Source organism: Perissodus microlepis, chromosome 12, assembly GCF_051167445.1.
Source record: "Perissodus microlepis isolate ML-2025 ecotype Zambia chromosome 12, ASM5116744v1, whole genome shotgun sequence".
Lineage (NCBI taxonomy): Eukaryota > Metazoa > Chordata > Actinopteri > Cichliformes > Cichlidae > Perissodus > Perissodus microlepis.
In genome coordinates this window covers 21,390,675-21,405,658 of record NC_140472.1, presented here as the reverse complement: position 1 = coordinate 21,405,658, position 14,984 = coordinate 21,390,675, and the positions used below count along the sequence as shown (strand labels likewise).

The window sequence follows — 14,984 nt, the reverse complement described above, 5'->3', positions numbered from 1 at the left end:
GGTAAAGAACAGCACTAACCATCCACTGCTAGGCTAGTTTCTTTTACAAGGACAAGGTTGCTTGTCGTACTAAGTCTACAGTATATAGACAATATCAGTTTAAATAAAAGTATTACAGAATTTTTCACCAATTAAAGTGAGTACAATTATCTCTTATTATTATAAAAGGAAACAGTCATAACAAACCAGGCAAAGGGGTTGTGGGGGGGCAGGGCATTAATGCTTTACTTGCTCATTAGTCTAAGTGCTGCAAATTAGGAAAATGAGTGTGGTACACTGGTTCACTTCAAGACTCCAGACATATAAATCAACTTTAAAATTGCACACACTTATACTGGATCTGCCTGTGCAGATAAAGGAAAGCATAAAACCATTACAGAATGCCTGTGGAAATATAGCTTGCAGACAGAGTGCTTCCCATTCAAAAATCACCTGAAGTCTCTCTACAGCTCAGTACTGATCAACATGCTGTTAATCCTGTCAGTCGTACCCATCGGGCCAGACAGAGGGCACTTGGCATCATCTGCCTCTGTGCTGTGGGAAATGAAGGATTTGTCTTTGATGTTTTATAATCACTGTTAAGTGTGACGGTCACGACATTATTAATCGCTGCAGCAACACACAAACAACCCAGGAGAGGGGATTTATGTATACAGTACTGCATGTAATGTAATGTAGAAACTTATTCTGTACCTGTAGAGTACATAGTCAATCTACTAAGTACATGCTTTTTTAATGACTTTTTACTCAAACTATTCTTTATTGCAGAAGCATTTTCCCTTCAGGAAAGGTAATCACGTGGTTGAAAAGAGGCAAATAAGGGTTCAAAGATACAGTTGTGGTACCCAGAATGCCTAGCTTTTGTTCATATGCAAAAGAACACAAGACGATCAAATTTATCAGGGATGACTGATTTTCATCAAAATTTAAATTCTGTAGTAGTAACAAGCAACGTGTCTAAACGGAGCATGAAATAAATAATTCATGCTCATTCCTCTAAGCTAATGGATGTTTTTATTTACTTTCAAACAAATCTCGACTGAGATTTCTCCAGTGCAATGAAGCTTAAATCTCTGGGTATCACACAATTCTGCGTCTAACCAGAAAGAAAGGCAGCATTTTATTGTCTGCTGTGTAGACAGTTGTCTCAGCAGCCTGTTATAAAACACAGATCACAGGAGTGAGCATAGCACCTGTCACCAACATCAAATGGTACAACAATAAAAAAAGTACTGGTGGCCGGTAGTGCTATCCCTCAGCCTCCTAGTAGATGCACCTATGGTATAAATGTGCAACTCCTTCATCACCTTGTTATTGTGTTCTCAAGATCTTCAAAAAAGTAGCTGCGCCAAAGCTCAATTAATTCAAAAATCCTACATTGCCTTATCATCGAGTTATCACATTCACAAACTTGGCTGTAGACACTGCCTGTCTGCCTGGCGAGGTGATAACAATACCCCCAAAAAGCCCACAATAGACCAAAAAAGCCTTCTCCAGACAAACAGCAAAACCACGAGACAAAAAAAAGATATTAGTCTTTCACCTGAGCTCATTCTTGTGAATTTCCATTATCTTCCTCTCCAGTTTGAGGGATTGTTTAGGGAACAGCTTGAAGTCTCTGATGTAGTCTGATGGGTGCTCCTCTGGGTCATAGTCCCCAAGCTCAGCTATAAAGAGAAAGGGTGATTTCAGTAAAATAATTATCTGAAAATAGGTCAAATACATCAGGAAATGAGTATACAGTGTTTGATAACTTATATAAAGAACTAATTTAACACACCTTGACTGCATATATAGTATGTAGCTACAGTTAGTAGTCATGTTGCTCAGGTTAACATAAAAACTGCATTGTAAAGCAAAATTAAATAAAGAAAGACATGTTTTATTTTGCAAATAAGCTTTACTCAACTTGAACGTTGCACATTAAGCAAGCTTATAATTTGTAACTTTAATTTTATAGTACTTATTCCATTTACATGCAACTGCTTATATATTTCTATTGTAGGATTGCAAATGGCTGGGTCAGGACAGTTATAGACTGCAAGCTATTATTAGGCATGGTCACATGTTTTGTTTTGTATTTGTGTGTAAAGTGTTAGAATACCTGTGACACCATGAGTCCAGCGGGTGGCTGGACTAACGGCTATGGTAAATGGCCTGTATTTGTATAGCGCTTTACTCAGTCCCTAAGGACCCCAAAGCGCTTTACACTACATTCAGTCATTCACCCATTCACACACTGGTGATGGCAAGCTACATTGTAGCCACAGCTCTGACAGCTCTGCCGGACACTGGCGGCACCGGGCCCCCCACCAGTAGGCAACGGGTGAAGTGTCTTGCCCAAGAACACAACGACCAAGACTGTCCGAGCCAGGGCTCGAACCGGCAACCTTCCGATTACAAGACGAACTGCCAACTCTTGAGTCATGATCGCCCTGGCTACGACCATATTAACGGTTAGGGTTAAAAAACTTCCAGTTTTCCCCCACAGAAAGATAAAAAGCTCATATAGCACCAAGTACAAAATGACCGCTGTAATATTAAACAGCTTTGTATCATCAGCAAATTTCCTGGTTGCTCAATTTAAGACAAAGGCCCAAAGACAGATCTTTCCCTTATTTTTTTTTATTTCCACAGAATAAGATACTTATGAGCAATTGACTCAAATAACAGATTATTGTTGTGCTCATTGAATCCACTAATTTATTTTTTTTAATGATATCTTAATTAAGTATCTTTATAAAGGTTTAATCAAAAACTTGCCTGGAGTTTAATTAAACAATAATCCTCAAACTATTCCCCAGCTCTATAATCAACACCCTGACAAAGTAGGACAGAGACCTGTCGTAGTTAATCAGAGCAGCCAATGATACACTGCAGACATGCTCTGTTTTGAGATAAGTGAACCAGTCACACTCTCTTCTCTGGGGATATGAGCCAATCAGAGGGTGTTAGCACAGTTCAAGGATTTGTGTATGAGCCACAAGGGTTCATTTATATGATACAGCCCAGCTAATTCTTTTCTTAATCCATATTAAAGCAAGTGGCTCTGCGCTGTGATTCAGCATTAAACGGTTACGTTTAATTGACTGTAGAAAAAAAATCTCTTTTATTCCTTTTCCCAGTAGTCCACATACATCTACTTTTAAAAAATGTAGGATTATAATGACAGTGTGATGCTGTGAAATGCAGCCGGTTAATGATGACAAACTTAGTCAAACAGGGGTTAGACTGTGGTTACACAGAGGTTGGATGAAAGTTAAGTTACATTTGATATCATTGTTTGGTTCAAATACACAGTTAAGCACATTAAGTTAAATGAGTGTTGAATTTTACCCAGCACAGTGCAAGAGGATGCTCAAATTTAAAACTATAATTCTGTAACACTAGATTAACAGACTGCGTAACTATACATAGTAATGACAGTTAGCTGAACTTTTTAAATGCTCGAATAAGACATACAAGTATTTATAAATCAGTAAGATGTAAAAAAAAAAAAAAAAAAAAAAAAAAAGGTAAAAAAAAATGTTTTTTAAAAAAGCACATGGGTATTTCAGAATAGAAATCTTGAATTAAACAAACTTAAAACAGCAATTTGACTTATAAAGTTATTTCAGTAACTTTTTTTTACTTACTTTTTTTTTTACTTTTACTTTTAGTTGGCATAATTTTTAAATTTCCTAAACGTTTGTTCTTTGCAATGAGCTTGTTTATTCAAGCTTAATGAAGAAAATGATAAACCTGCAAACATGTGGACTACAGTTGATTCTGATTCTGATTCTGATCTGATTTTACATGTTAAAATTGTGTTTGTCAGTGATTTTCTATAAATTACATTAAAAAGCACTGATGATAAAAACATCAGATAGACAAACTAGCATTAGATAGTGTGGTGTTGGTGGGTAGTTGGATATTTACAATCAATAAACAGTATCTCCTCCACCTCACCCCCACGGATAATGTCAGATGGCCTCCTCTCACTGAGGTTTATTCCTGCTAAAAGGGGGTTTTCCCTTCCCACTGTTGCCAAAGCCCTTGCTTATATTGGGTCATATCATCGTTGAGGTTTTCTCTGTTTTCTTGGTATTATCTTAGTGTTGTTGTGATTTGGGACTATATTCAAATTTTGATTTAATTTAATTTATTTAATATTTAAATAAATATGGATTAAATAAGGAAATAAATGCATTTGCAGGCACAAACAGTGATTTGTTAGTAACTATTTTACAGCTTGTGCTTCTCGGACTTCAGCTGATTACTTTTGATTTGAGGCTACAGACTACAGATTTCATTGTCAGGAATCAACAGCTCAGACACCGTAACTCAAATTTGTAATTACAGTTTCTTAACTTAATTTGATGTGTTCATTCTATTCAAATTATGAAGCACTTTGCAAATGGGCATTCTGGAAATGCCCATTTGCAAAGCTTGGGTTGTGGCTGTATTCTTATTACAGCCACAACCCAAGCAGCTCAGTCATTTCAGTAATAGCAGCCCTTATAATTTACAAATTAAATTGTGTAAATGTATATGTGTGATTTTCATTTAAAACTCCAACATGTCACCAAGGATGTAATTGTGAAATATTGGCTACATCTCTAATACATCCACTATGAGTAAGGCCTCACCCTGTATGATGCAGGCTCCCAGATATGCAGCTTCAGCAAAAGGACACAGTAGACGACCATGATAGATGTCTCTCTTCAACTGAAGGTACAGGAGATACCTGGATGCACATGCATGCATAAAGTTACAGAAAGAAATTCTTATAGCATAAATACAGATTTTTATTTAAAATAAATCAAATAAATAAAAGACGTTTAATTACAATATACTATATAAAGCCACTGCTCACATTATGAAGGGGAACCAATACTCCGCTTTCACAGTTTCTATTTCCAAATAGTTCGGATGAAAATTCACCATCCAATGAGAAAATAACAATCTGAAACTGTTGCCATGGTAGTTACGGAAAGTATAGCTATGGCAACATACATCTTCACCAGCAGAATGTGGTACTTTAGCTACTATGGAAACACCTTCAGTGCTACTGACATGCAGACTTGTCTCGTGTTAGCGTGAAGACAAAAAAACAAGAACAGATGAGTTTCCAGTTGGGACGTCACCACTGAGTCAACTGACTCATCAAACTTGTTTTTCATTGAGGGAAAGACACAGGAGAGGCAAAGCATAAAAGATTGAATGGAGCGAAAACCCTGCTGCTGTAGCTAAATAGTTTTATTTATAGAGTCAGAGTGCAGCTGACTCTATAAATAAACACCATGATCTACATTTAGATAATTTTTCTTTCTTTGTGCTTCCTCTTATTTTAGGACATTGAGTCAGAATGTCTGCGTACACAGATTTGCTTTTCAGGTTTCTTAAATGACTTAAGCGTAGAAAAAGCCAGATTAAGATTTGGTGCACACTTAAACACAGAAATGATGTCGTTATTCTGCATGAAGATAAATGTCTGAGATAAATTTAAATTCTACAAAAAGAGCACCTTTATATACTTCAGTTTTCAAGTATGAATGAATAATGTCAATATAGTATAAATAATTGACAAAACATGTCAAACTTCTTCATGTGAGTGCATTCTTTTACACAAATAATGTTTAAATTACTCATGTGTGTTATATTGGTTAGATAAGTAATACAGTCAGCCTGACTCTGTAAAATCCTTAGATAACGATTAAGTGCTGACTTTGCCCTTTAATTCCAGCACTGTGAAATATCTGTGTATGAAAATGAACAGAGACACACAGTCAGCATTTGGTGAACTCTGAACTGCATATTTAATTAAAAACAAAAAAAAGAAGTCCCTATGCACTTTTCTGCCGTGCTAAAAATTACACCTGTTAGCAATTAATATCTGTAATGTGAGGTACCAAACACCTAATACCATAATCAATAATTACAGATCTATAGAACAGTGGGTTAACTTTTTCATCTATCTTCAATAGTGCTTCATATACAAGAGTTAAAATTACATCTTGCAAACTAGAGCAGGCACATTTTACCATTAAAAGTTTGGGGATTTTGATGATGGGAAAAAAATTGCTCCCAGACATAACTCCATATTGAGAACTCGACAGGATTTTATTACTGACTGCATTTCCTTCTGAACTTTTCCGACTCATCTCAACTTCATCTTCCACTTCAAACTTATAAGTAGTGTGCCAGTGTGATGCTTTTCCTTAGGACTCTAAGAAGAGGTTGTTTGTTTCTTTAGGACACGTGAATGAACAGAAATGGACACGCAGCTCTTTCAGAGGGAGGAAGAGCTAATAAATAATACATCTGGAGAAAAACTGAAGCAGAATTCAGCTAAGTTGAAATTAGGCAAGAAAAGAGGGATAGGTTCCAGAAATATCTCAAGACAAAAATATAGGACAGAAAGACGCGGAAACATGACTTGAAAGGTGTGAAGAGACACCTGAGGGTGGAGGGGGAGATGACAGTGAGGAAGAAGAACGATCGACAGCAGGAAGGGAGGAGACACTGGGGGCGGAAAGACAAAAAAAACAAGCGAAGGCAGAGAGGAAAAAGGATGGAAGTGAATGGATGGAGGAATTGAAGAGAAAATTAGGACTGATAAAGATAAGCAGAGTTGGTAAGACGTAGGGCAGAGAACACAAGTCCCTGCTGGGTGAGTGTCTCTAATTATCACCGCGCCTGAGAGAAGCTTTGTGTGTTTGGCTCTGTTTTGGCAGAGGTGGCGCTGGTGGTGGAGCAGACTCTCTCCAAATATTTTATTTAGTTTGTTTACTTATATAGTATCTTCATGGGCTCATCTACAGTTTCGAGAGCCTTCACCTCTGGCTCAGTGTATAACACCGGTGTGTTTGCACTGTGTTCAGTCAATGCCCAACTTTAAGTAATCAATCACTTGAGAACATTTAATAACGCATACTGAAATAGTTTTATAAGTCATATATTAGTCTGTTTTTAGACAAATCAGTCAGACAAAATTAGCCAAATGTCTTCATCTGTCACTAACATATTTTTATTAGGTATAGCTTGCTAGTACCAAGTTGGACTTTCCTTAATTCTGCATGGCAAATACATTTTTCAGAGGCTTTGTTTCATATTGACTTCCACTCACTGGATATTTTCAATTCTTTCAACTCCTCTCTCTAGAGATATTTGTCCATGAAAATCCTCTGAAATACTTTACATTTTCTCTCAGCCTGCCTTCTTTCTCTGTCACTCATACGCCATTGCCAGTGCTTGTTTACCTGGTGAGCTCTTCCTTGATTTTCATTGGCTCATGCGGGTAAAACTTGACCCGGAAGCACATCGTGTACGGCTGCTGAGCTGCTGGAGACAAGAAAGACACGATGTTGAGATGGAAAAACTAAGAGAGACCAGAAACTGTAAGGAAAGTTAAAAGGCTGTTAGAACGTGGAGGAAAAAAGAGGAGATAAGCTTGACAGATATGATAAAGGGAATCAGAAGGAAAGTAGAAGATTTTAAGAAACAGATAAGAAGAGGAAAGAAGAGGAAAGATAAATGAGGGGAAGAGAGGACAGAGGAGCCATGAAGATTATGTAGAAGAAGAAGCTGGGGACAAAAACAGAAACCACAGCATGTCTCCAATACTGATTAGTCACCTCATAATTACAGTAATTACTCACACACACACACACACACCCACACACACACACACGGGCATGTGCTTCACTTGAACTGGGGTCTGTTTCTTCTCCTTTGATCTGAGTCCTAAAGCATTTCATATCTCTAGGAGAGGATTTGTGCTTTGAATAGTATTTAAATATGCACCGTAACATACATACACAAGGTTACATAAGCGGTCACAGACACACACACATATACTCAATAACAGGCTGAAGGGTTTGGATCAAATGACAGCGATAGCTTCAACTCCCTCCTGAGGTCTCACACAGCTCATCTGCTTATAAACATATTCAATGTTTACCCTGTGAAGTTAGAACATTTACAAGATATACAAACACCAAAACACCGAAACACTGAGAGGAAACCATCATACACAGCAACAGATTTAATTATATACAGTAATTGTATATAATGCATTATAAATAATTTATACTTCCTGAAGTGAAAATAGCACAAATAAGATTTTTTTAAAAGTCTGAATTTATTTTATTTTGGTTAGTAAAGAAATAAAACATCTTAAAGGACCCTTTACCCATCTCAACTCCCATTTGGTGTCTTTGGCGCTTACTTACAGTTAAACAGTTAACTGATAGCTTTGGTCTGAGGATCTAGTGATCAAATGCCAGAATTTTGTTCGCTTGATATAAAATTTTGACTCCATGTTTGGTTGAAAGCGTAGATCAAAGCATTGCGGAGATTTGATGTCACTTCCTGTTTGGCAACTGATTTGAATTTTCTGATGGACACAATCAATCCAATTTTGTGGTTTTCTACATTTGCTTGCTTTGGGGATACTCTTTGCCAATTTTGAGAGTGGAAAAAATTGTAGCCTGTGAACTATGTCAGAAAATCTAATATTATGGTTACAGACGCCACGGGGTCCATATCCATTATAGAGGGTCTGTAGCCTCAAATTTGCCTTCTCTGACACATGAATGTTGAAAGCTAATATTTGAAAGTTTGGGGTTTTTTAAGTTCATATCCATAAATGTGCCTCCGGGTTCAGGCCTTTGCTAGTGACAAAGTGTTGAAGGCTATTAATGAAACTTGGGAAAAAGGAATGAAAAAAATGAAATGGAAACTTTGACCTTCTTTGGGTGATTATAGACTAAAAAGTCAGCAGATGAAAAAAAAAAATGTTATTATATAATTAACAGCTACAAAACAGCAGGGATGGTTTACAGAAAGGCATTTAAACCACGAGTAATAAATCCAACATGACAGCTGAATCACCTGTGCTTCATTATTTTGAGGTAGAAAGCTACAAATCTTAGAAAAATGAAGGAGTTGTTTTGTCTTTCTCACAAGTGAAGTTTACTCACGTACACATGTGAGTTATTTTGAGTGCACATGGAGAGATTTCAAAGAGGATGAGGCAAAGGAGACGCTTAAAACAAAGATGCAAAAGTATCTGATAGGCGTTCTGAAGTCAACATCAAGGAGGAAGAAAGTATCATTTCACATGGGATAGAAATCATCTAGAGTGCCCTCACCACTCTCCCTTTAATGGCAGGATCCTCTGCGGTATTATCCAGCTATGAAAAACAGCACACATCTACATAATACATGCTGAGCAATATGAAAGAGCCAATCCTCCCACCCGCTCCCAAAGAACTTGAGCTGCTTATAATTATTTCTCAAGCTTAAGGGACGAAGAGGTTTTTTTGGAAAACATTTTAGAGAAAGTGAATTGTGCGCGAAAGACATGGCCGTGTAAATGTGACGTTTGCCAACGCACGTAAGCTGGGATGCACAAAGACGAAATAAAACACAAGTGCACGCACACATTGAAACCTAATTTGGGAGTAAATCCTGCCACAGGGAACTGATGTGTCAGTGCAACTCAGATCTATTCAACAACTCCCCTCTAATCTCATTTTCTTTCTTTCACTCTGTCAGCTTCTCTCATCTCAAACCATCTCTCTAATCTCCTCTTTTTGCTCTATTTTTCTTCTTTCTTTAGTTACGTTATCTATCACTGTCTCTTTTTAGTACTTTCCCCCCCTTGTTCCCTCTCTCTCCCTTCCAGTTTTCACTGATATCCTCAGCCTCCCCCTTCTGCCATCTCACACATGTTCCGATGGAGCAGAATACTTTGCTAATAGCTCTTTTATTAATTTATAACAGGACAGTCATTAAAAGGGTTAGTGAACTTCAGACTGAGAAAGAAAAGGAGGGTGGGAGAGTGGGAGGAAAGCCGCTGCAATGTTTCAACACAAGATAGAAATGTAAAGATGTGAAAGAGTAAGTGGAAACGAAGGAAAACGAAGGTGAAAACAAGTACCACTCTCTTATTTACCTTTGTATTGTGTCCTCTTTTAGGGTACTTAGATTGTATGATTATGTGTCATATTCTCAAGGTTATTATAGTTATACTGAAAAAATATTGGCCAAATCTATCAGAGGCAAACATCAAGAGGGGAAAGGAGGCTGTGCTCAGCTTGAAAACAACCCCTCGGGCTGTTTGTGTAAACTCTTATTACAACGTAAAAGTAAAATTAAGTGGCCTCCAGGGACACATTAAATGCCACTCTGGTGACCTTGAAAATGTGAAAACTTGACCTTTCCCTAAAGCCAAATAGAAAGGTTAGCCATGAAACCTAATCACATGGAACAAGTATAAACAACAATAAACATTGAGCTAAACTGAAGCCCAGACACAACTAGAGCTGCAGTTTCCTGGTAAAAAAAAAAAAATCTGTTGTGTTTGTGTCTCCATCACTTCTCGTTTCCGTAAATGAATCTGTTTTCTCTTTGAGGGTGAAACACACCCATGCACTTTATTGGGTACTGTGATGGACCCTCTTCTGTTTTCAAAACATGCTTAATTTTTCATGCAATTTTTCAATTTTCATCCATATTGCACTACTGGATTTAAAACTCACAATGATGAAAGATATTATTATTCCAGATTCTACCCTACCATGTCAGTGTTGCAGCAGAAATTAAAACCCTTCAGATCAGGCAACATTTTTTCAATCTTCTACTGCCCAATTTTGGTGAGCTTGTTCAAATTGTAGCCCCAGTTTCCTAATCTTAGCTGACAGAAGTAGTATTCAGTGCTAGAGCAGCAGCAGACCACACCCGGTACAACCCCTGTTCTCTTTGAGTTTGTCGTTTTAGTTTAGTTTAGCTTCAGTGTCCTGTTTCCAGAAGATAGGAAGGGTCAAGGAAAGGCATCTTCTGCTGCTGTAGCCCATGTGCTTCTAAGATAAACATATTGCGTGCTCAGAGATGCTCTTCTGCTTAGATTGTTTCACTGAGCGGTTATTTGAGTTCCCTTCCTATCACCTCAAATTAGTCGTATCTGACATTAACAAAGAATTTTTGCCCAGAGAACTGCTGCTAGTGGGGTTTGGTTAATTGGTGATTCTAAATTGCCCATAGGTGTGAATGTGAGTGTTGATAGTTCAATGTCTCTATGTGTAATAGGCTAGAGCTCGATTTTAACTTCAGCAACTTGTCTTGAGCATGCCTACATGCCTACATGCTGCTATGTGATTGGTTCATTAGATATTTGTATTAATGAGGTGTTGTATATGTGTACCTATGTCACTGCATATTTCATTTCGGTAAACCTTACATGGATACATCCAGAAAATGAATTTTGTCTTACATCACATTATCCTAAGGACTTGTTAACCAAACAGAATAGTGAAAAATGGGACAACAAAACAGACAAATAAAGTAATCAGATAAAATCTGCATCCTTTTCTGAAGATGGAAAGTAAAAATATTAATATCTTTCCTGTTTGTGGTGATTGTTATGAAGCTTTGAATGAGGCCTGCACATAAGGCAGGCAGTCTGTTTACTTGTTTTTGTACTCTCATAAGCTTGTCTTCCACTGCAACGTCTTTGCAACGTGTGACTTTTTTCCTTTTTAGGCCACTTGTCCCTCTGGCAGTGTTTTGTGTTTCTGAGAAACAGTTCTCTTGTCACTTTGTCTGTCTTCATTGTGTCTCTATTGGTCTCCCTGCGGGACTTCAGAAGAAAAACTCATGTCCAACATTGCCTGACTCTGTCACAAGTGGGTGGGTGATAAAACTCTTAAACCTAGATGATCTAAATGTTTTTTTAATTATTATTACATAAACAAATAAAATGTATCTGTTTTCAATTAATAACATAAACAGATTTTTTTGTACTACTATCCCGTCACTTTAACAATGTTGCGTGTACGATGTTATGGCCTTGTTAGAGTCCCTGTGGTGTCGGCTTGTTTGCCATGCTTGACCCCTCACACCAGAGTGACCTTCTGGAGACAAATGCACGGCATAAGAAAACACGCTCACACTTGCAAATACATAGACACATCCATGATGCTTTGCATCTGTATACACACTTGCTGACACAGAAAAGGAAACAGAAAGGGCACTCACACTTCATCTGCCTCACTACGGGTTTATTGGGCTCCAGCCAGTGCTGAAAAAGAGAGAAAGACCAAAAATGTTACCCTAAAATAATCAAATTTATACTAAAGAAACTACAGGACTGGATTGGGAGCAAATTCCAAAATTATCTTAGAAAATCTAATTTGTATCATTGGTAGATCTCTGGTATTTTAAACTGTCATAAAAAAGATTATTACTACATTATTACTTAAAGAGACTGATTTAGAGATTTAGGGAGACATGATGATCTTATATTCCTGAATAGAACCAAATTTGATCTTTTTGATCCATTTACTGTCAAAAGCATACAATTCAAAGCATTATGTTACAGTTTCTGGACTGCATGACACTGCATGTTCAGTTTGTCTAAAAACACATTTTCCCTTATTTTTCCTTCCTCGCTTTGCATTAAGAAAAAAAAACAGTCTAGCTGAGCTTCTGCTACGATCAAGCGTCTGGTCTGTTCTCTGTGTGGGCTGTTTGAAATATGGAGACTGATCTTGTTATTATTTGGCACTTGAACTTGTAATGTAATGTATCAGCTGCTTCCAGACTGATATTCAACATTCATACTTTGCCTGTGCTGACTCACTACCACTGTTTCCTGTTAGTAGGTGTGATTCTGCCGTAATGAGCTGAGTGCTGTGTATAAGTGGAATTTCTAAATTGAGGAGAAGAATTTGTTAGCCGGGGTAAAAGAGCAGCCAGATTTAGAGGAAGGAGACTCCTCAAAGATTACAGAGAAAAAGATGCTGCACCTTAGGCCTGATTTAGACTTCTGCTGGTATATTTTTAAACCTTACGACGTGGCAGACGTCGTTGCCGGCATTTATGCTTGTGCCCCCAGGGTCTGGTTTTTCCACTTCCTTTCACATTCTCCTATGTCAGTTACGATAGCACTCTCCGTCCAGGGATCTGCTGACATTTGTGAGTCGTTATATTGATCCTACGATTGTTATCCTTAATACTGAGATGATAAATGTTATTCTCTCACTGATAGATTCAAAAACTATTACAAAAAAGTAGCCAGAAATGCACATGAGCAATCAGTGGTGCTGAACAGTAGGGGTAGGGTAGGCATAGTGTTTCAGAGGGCTTTGTGGTTATGAAGAAGACTTTCAGCAGAAGCATAAATCCCCACTTTACTAAGATGTGGCTGTTGGAAAACTAACCACAGTAAAAAGTGAAAAATGCAGTTTGAAAGCACTTTTCATAAACATACATTTCTCTAAATATAAGCGTTGCTCTGACCGGCTGTGTAGGTCCTGTGATCACTCCTCTGGTAAAGAAGAAAACTCTGGTAACACCTTTATGCTTTACCATTAGTGTTTCCAACTTTTATTTTAGGTTTTACAAGAAAAATGCGTGTTTGGTTTGATAAATCCACATCTAGTTAATGTCCCCACCTCAGTTTGGCTTCACTTGGACAAACAAAAGATCTGACAGGCTTTTCCTGATCCTTTGTACAAACTAGTCTCAATTAGTAATGCAAATGATAACAGATACCATGCTTATGGTGTGTGCAGTGTGTACGGACAGGTGTGTGTGTGTGTCATAGTTACCCTTTGTTTCTCGGGATCTACATATCGAATACCAAAGTAGTCTTTCTCAAGCAGGTTGTAGTGATTGCACACATGGTCCAACAGGAACTGGCCTCTGGTGTCTCTCTGCAAAGAAATAAAGCGCATCGGTTTAGGACACGTGACCCGTCTTTTGAGTTATGCTGATAAAAACCACAAACCTCTGAGCTCAGTCTGATAGATGCTGCATGACTGCATCGTGCCCACAATGAACCCTCATGGGTAATTCTCCTCTGATGCTCTCATAATTTCATCACGGTGAAACATGTTAATGGAAAGAAATACGTCAGCACCCTTTTGGTCCCTTGCTGCTGACATATCTGTTATGATGGTGTTCTGGACACGGCCTCCTAATGTGCCAATAAATACAGTCTATTTGCAGGACCTAACACTGTGTAATCAATAAGCACCCTGCATTTAATGCCAGCTGCTTAGTCAATATCTACTCATTCAGATGCTCAGTATGATTTTCCTGCTGAGTGTACTGACCTGCCTACGTCTTAGCATTCTCTATAACTTTGGATATATCTAAAGTCTAAAGATTTGCTTTTTGTCTGTCTATTTTATAGATCCCCCCATGTATGTGCAGGCGAACCATCTAGATTACACCACACCTGACACCAAATGTCAGCTGGGACAGTTGGATGAGCAGTTTTAAAAAAAATGATGCTTTTTAGCTCATTTAAGGAAATACGTATCAAAACAAGTACACATTTAATTTTTACCTTTAACCTCTTGACTAAAGCTAATATTATGTGCATCAAATATCCCAGCTCTGAGTGTGTGTGTGTGTGTGTGTGTGTGTGTGTGTGTGTGTGTGTGGGTGTGTGTGTGTGTGTGTGTGTGTGTGTCCTATAACTGCTCTATAACCTGCTGAAGGAGGTGGATTCTGTGCTTGGTTTAGCAGAACTGATTGATTCACTCAGATATCATGTCTTTGCCCTTGAGACTGGAATTTACTCATCACCCGGGAAGCATCAGCGTCATCACATACAGTCAGACCCACAGCTGACCAAATCTCATCAACAAAACTGCCTGTCAGCACGTCGCCTAATCAGGAAACTTTAGTTGGGAATTTGGATTTTTATAGCACTTCCTAATATAACTTACAGTCTAATTTGTGTCTCACTTCCTTTACAATTCCTAGTAGTTATGCATTACCTAGAATTATTTTTATTACCAGGTGAATTTAATTATGCTGGAATTTTAGGTGAAAAACATTGAAATTCCATTTAATTCTAAATGAATTAGACTCTTAGTTAAGGGACATATTATACAGTCTTATTGAATATAGCAAAAAAATTGCACAAAAGCAAAAATGCATTAACATATTTCACGTGATTGCACAGATAGATGTGCTAAGGACGGCTA

General features: G+C 37.8%; 1 protein-coding gene across 5 annotated transcripts in view; it reads right to left on the bottom strand.

Annotated features, from left to right (window-relative positions):
* Nucleotides 1-14,984, bottom strand: part of frmd3 (FERM domain containing 3) — a 62,308-nt gene that overhangs the window by 27,019 nt on the left and 20,305 nt on the right. For 3 of the 5 annotated variants that reach the window (XM_084945313.1, XM_084945314.1, XM_084945316.1), the window contains exons 2-6: nucleotides 13,596-13,700; nucleotides 12,022-12,064; nucleotides 7,242-7,323; nucleotides 4,629-4,726; nucleotides 1,544-1,667 (exon numbers count right to left, since the gene is read on the bottom strand). In XM_084945313.1, coding sequence (XP_084801439.1) covers nucleotides 1,544-1,667; nucleotides 4,629-4,726; nucleotides 7,242-7,323; nucleotides 12,022-12,064; nucleotides 13,596-13,700 — 452 coding nt within the window. The remainder of the gene's footprint in view (nucleotides 1-1,543; nucleotides 1,668-4,628; nucleotides 4,727-7,241; nucleotides 7,324-12,021; nucleotides 12,065-13,595; nucleotides 13,701-14,984) is intronic. The other 2 variants (XM_084945315.1, XM_084945317.1) reach the window with 1 other exon arrangement.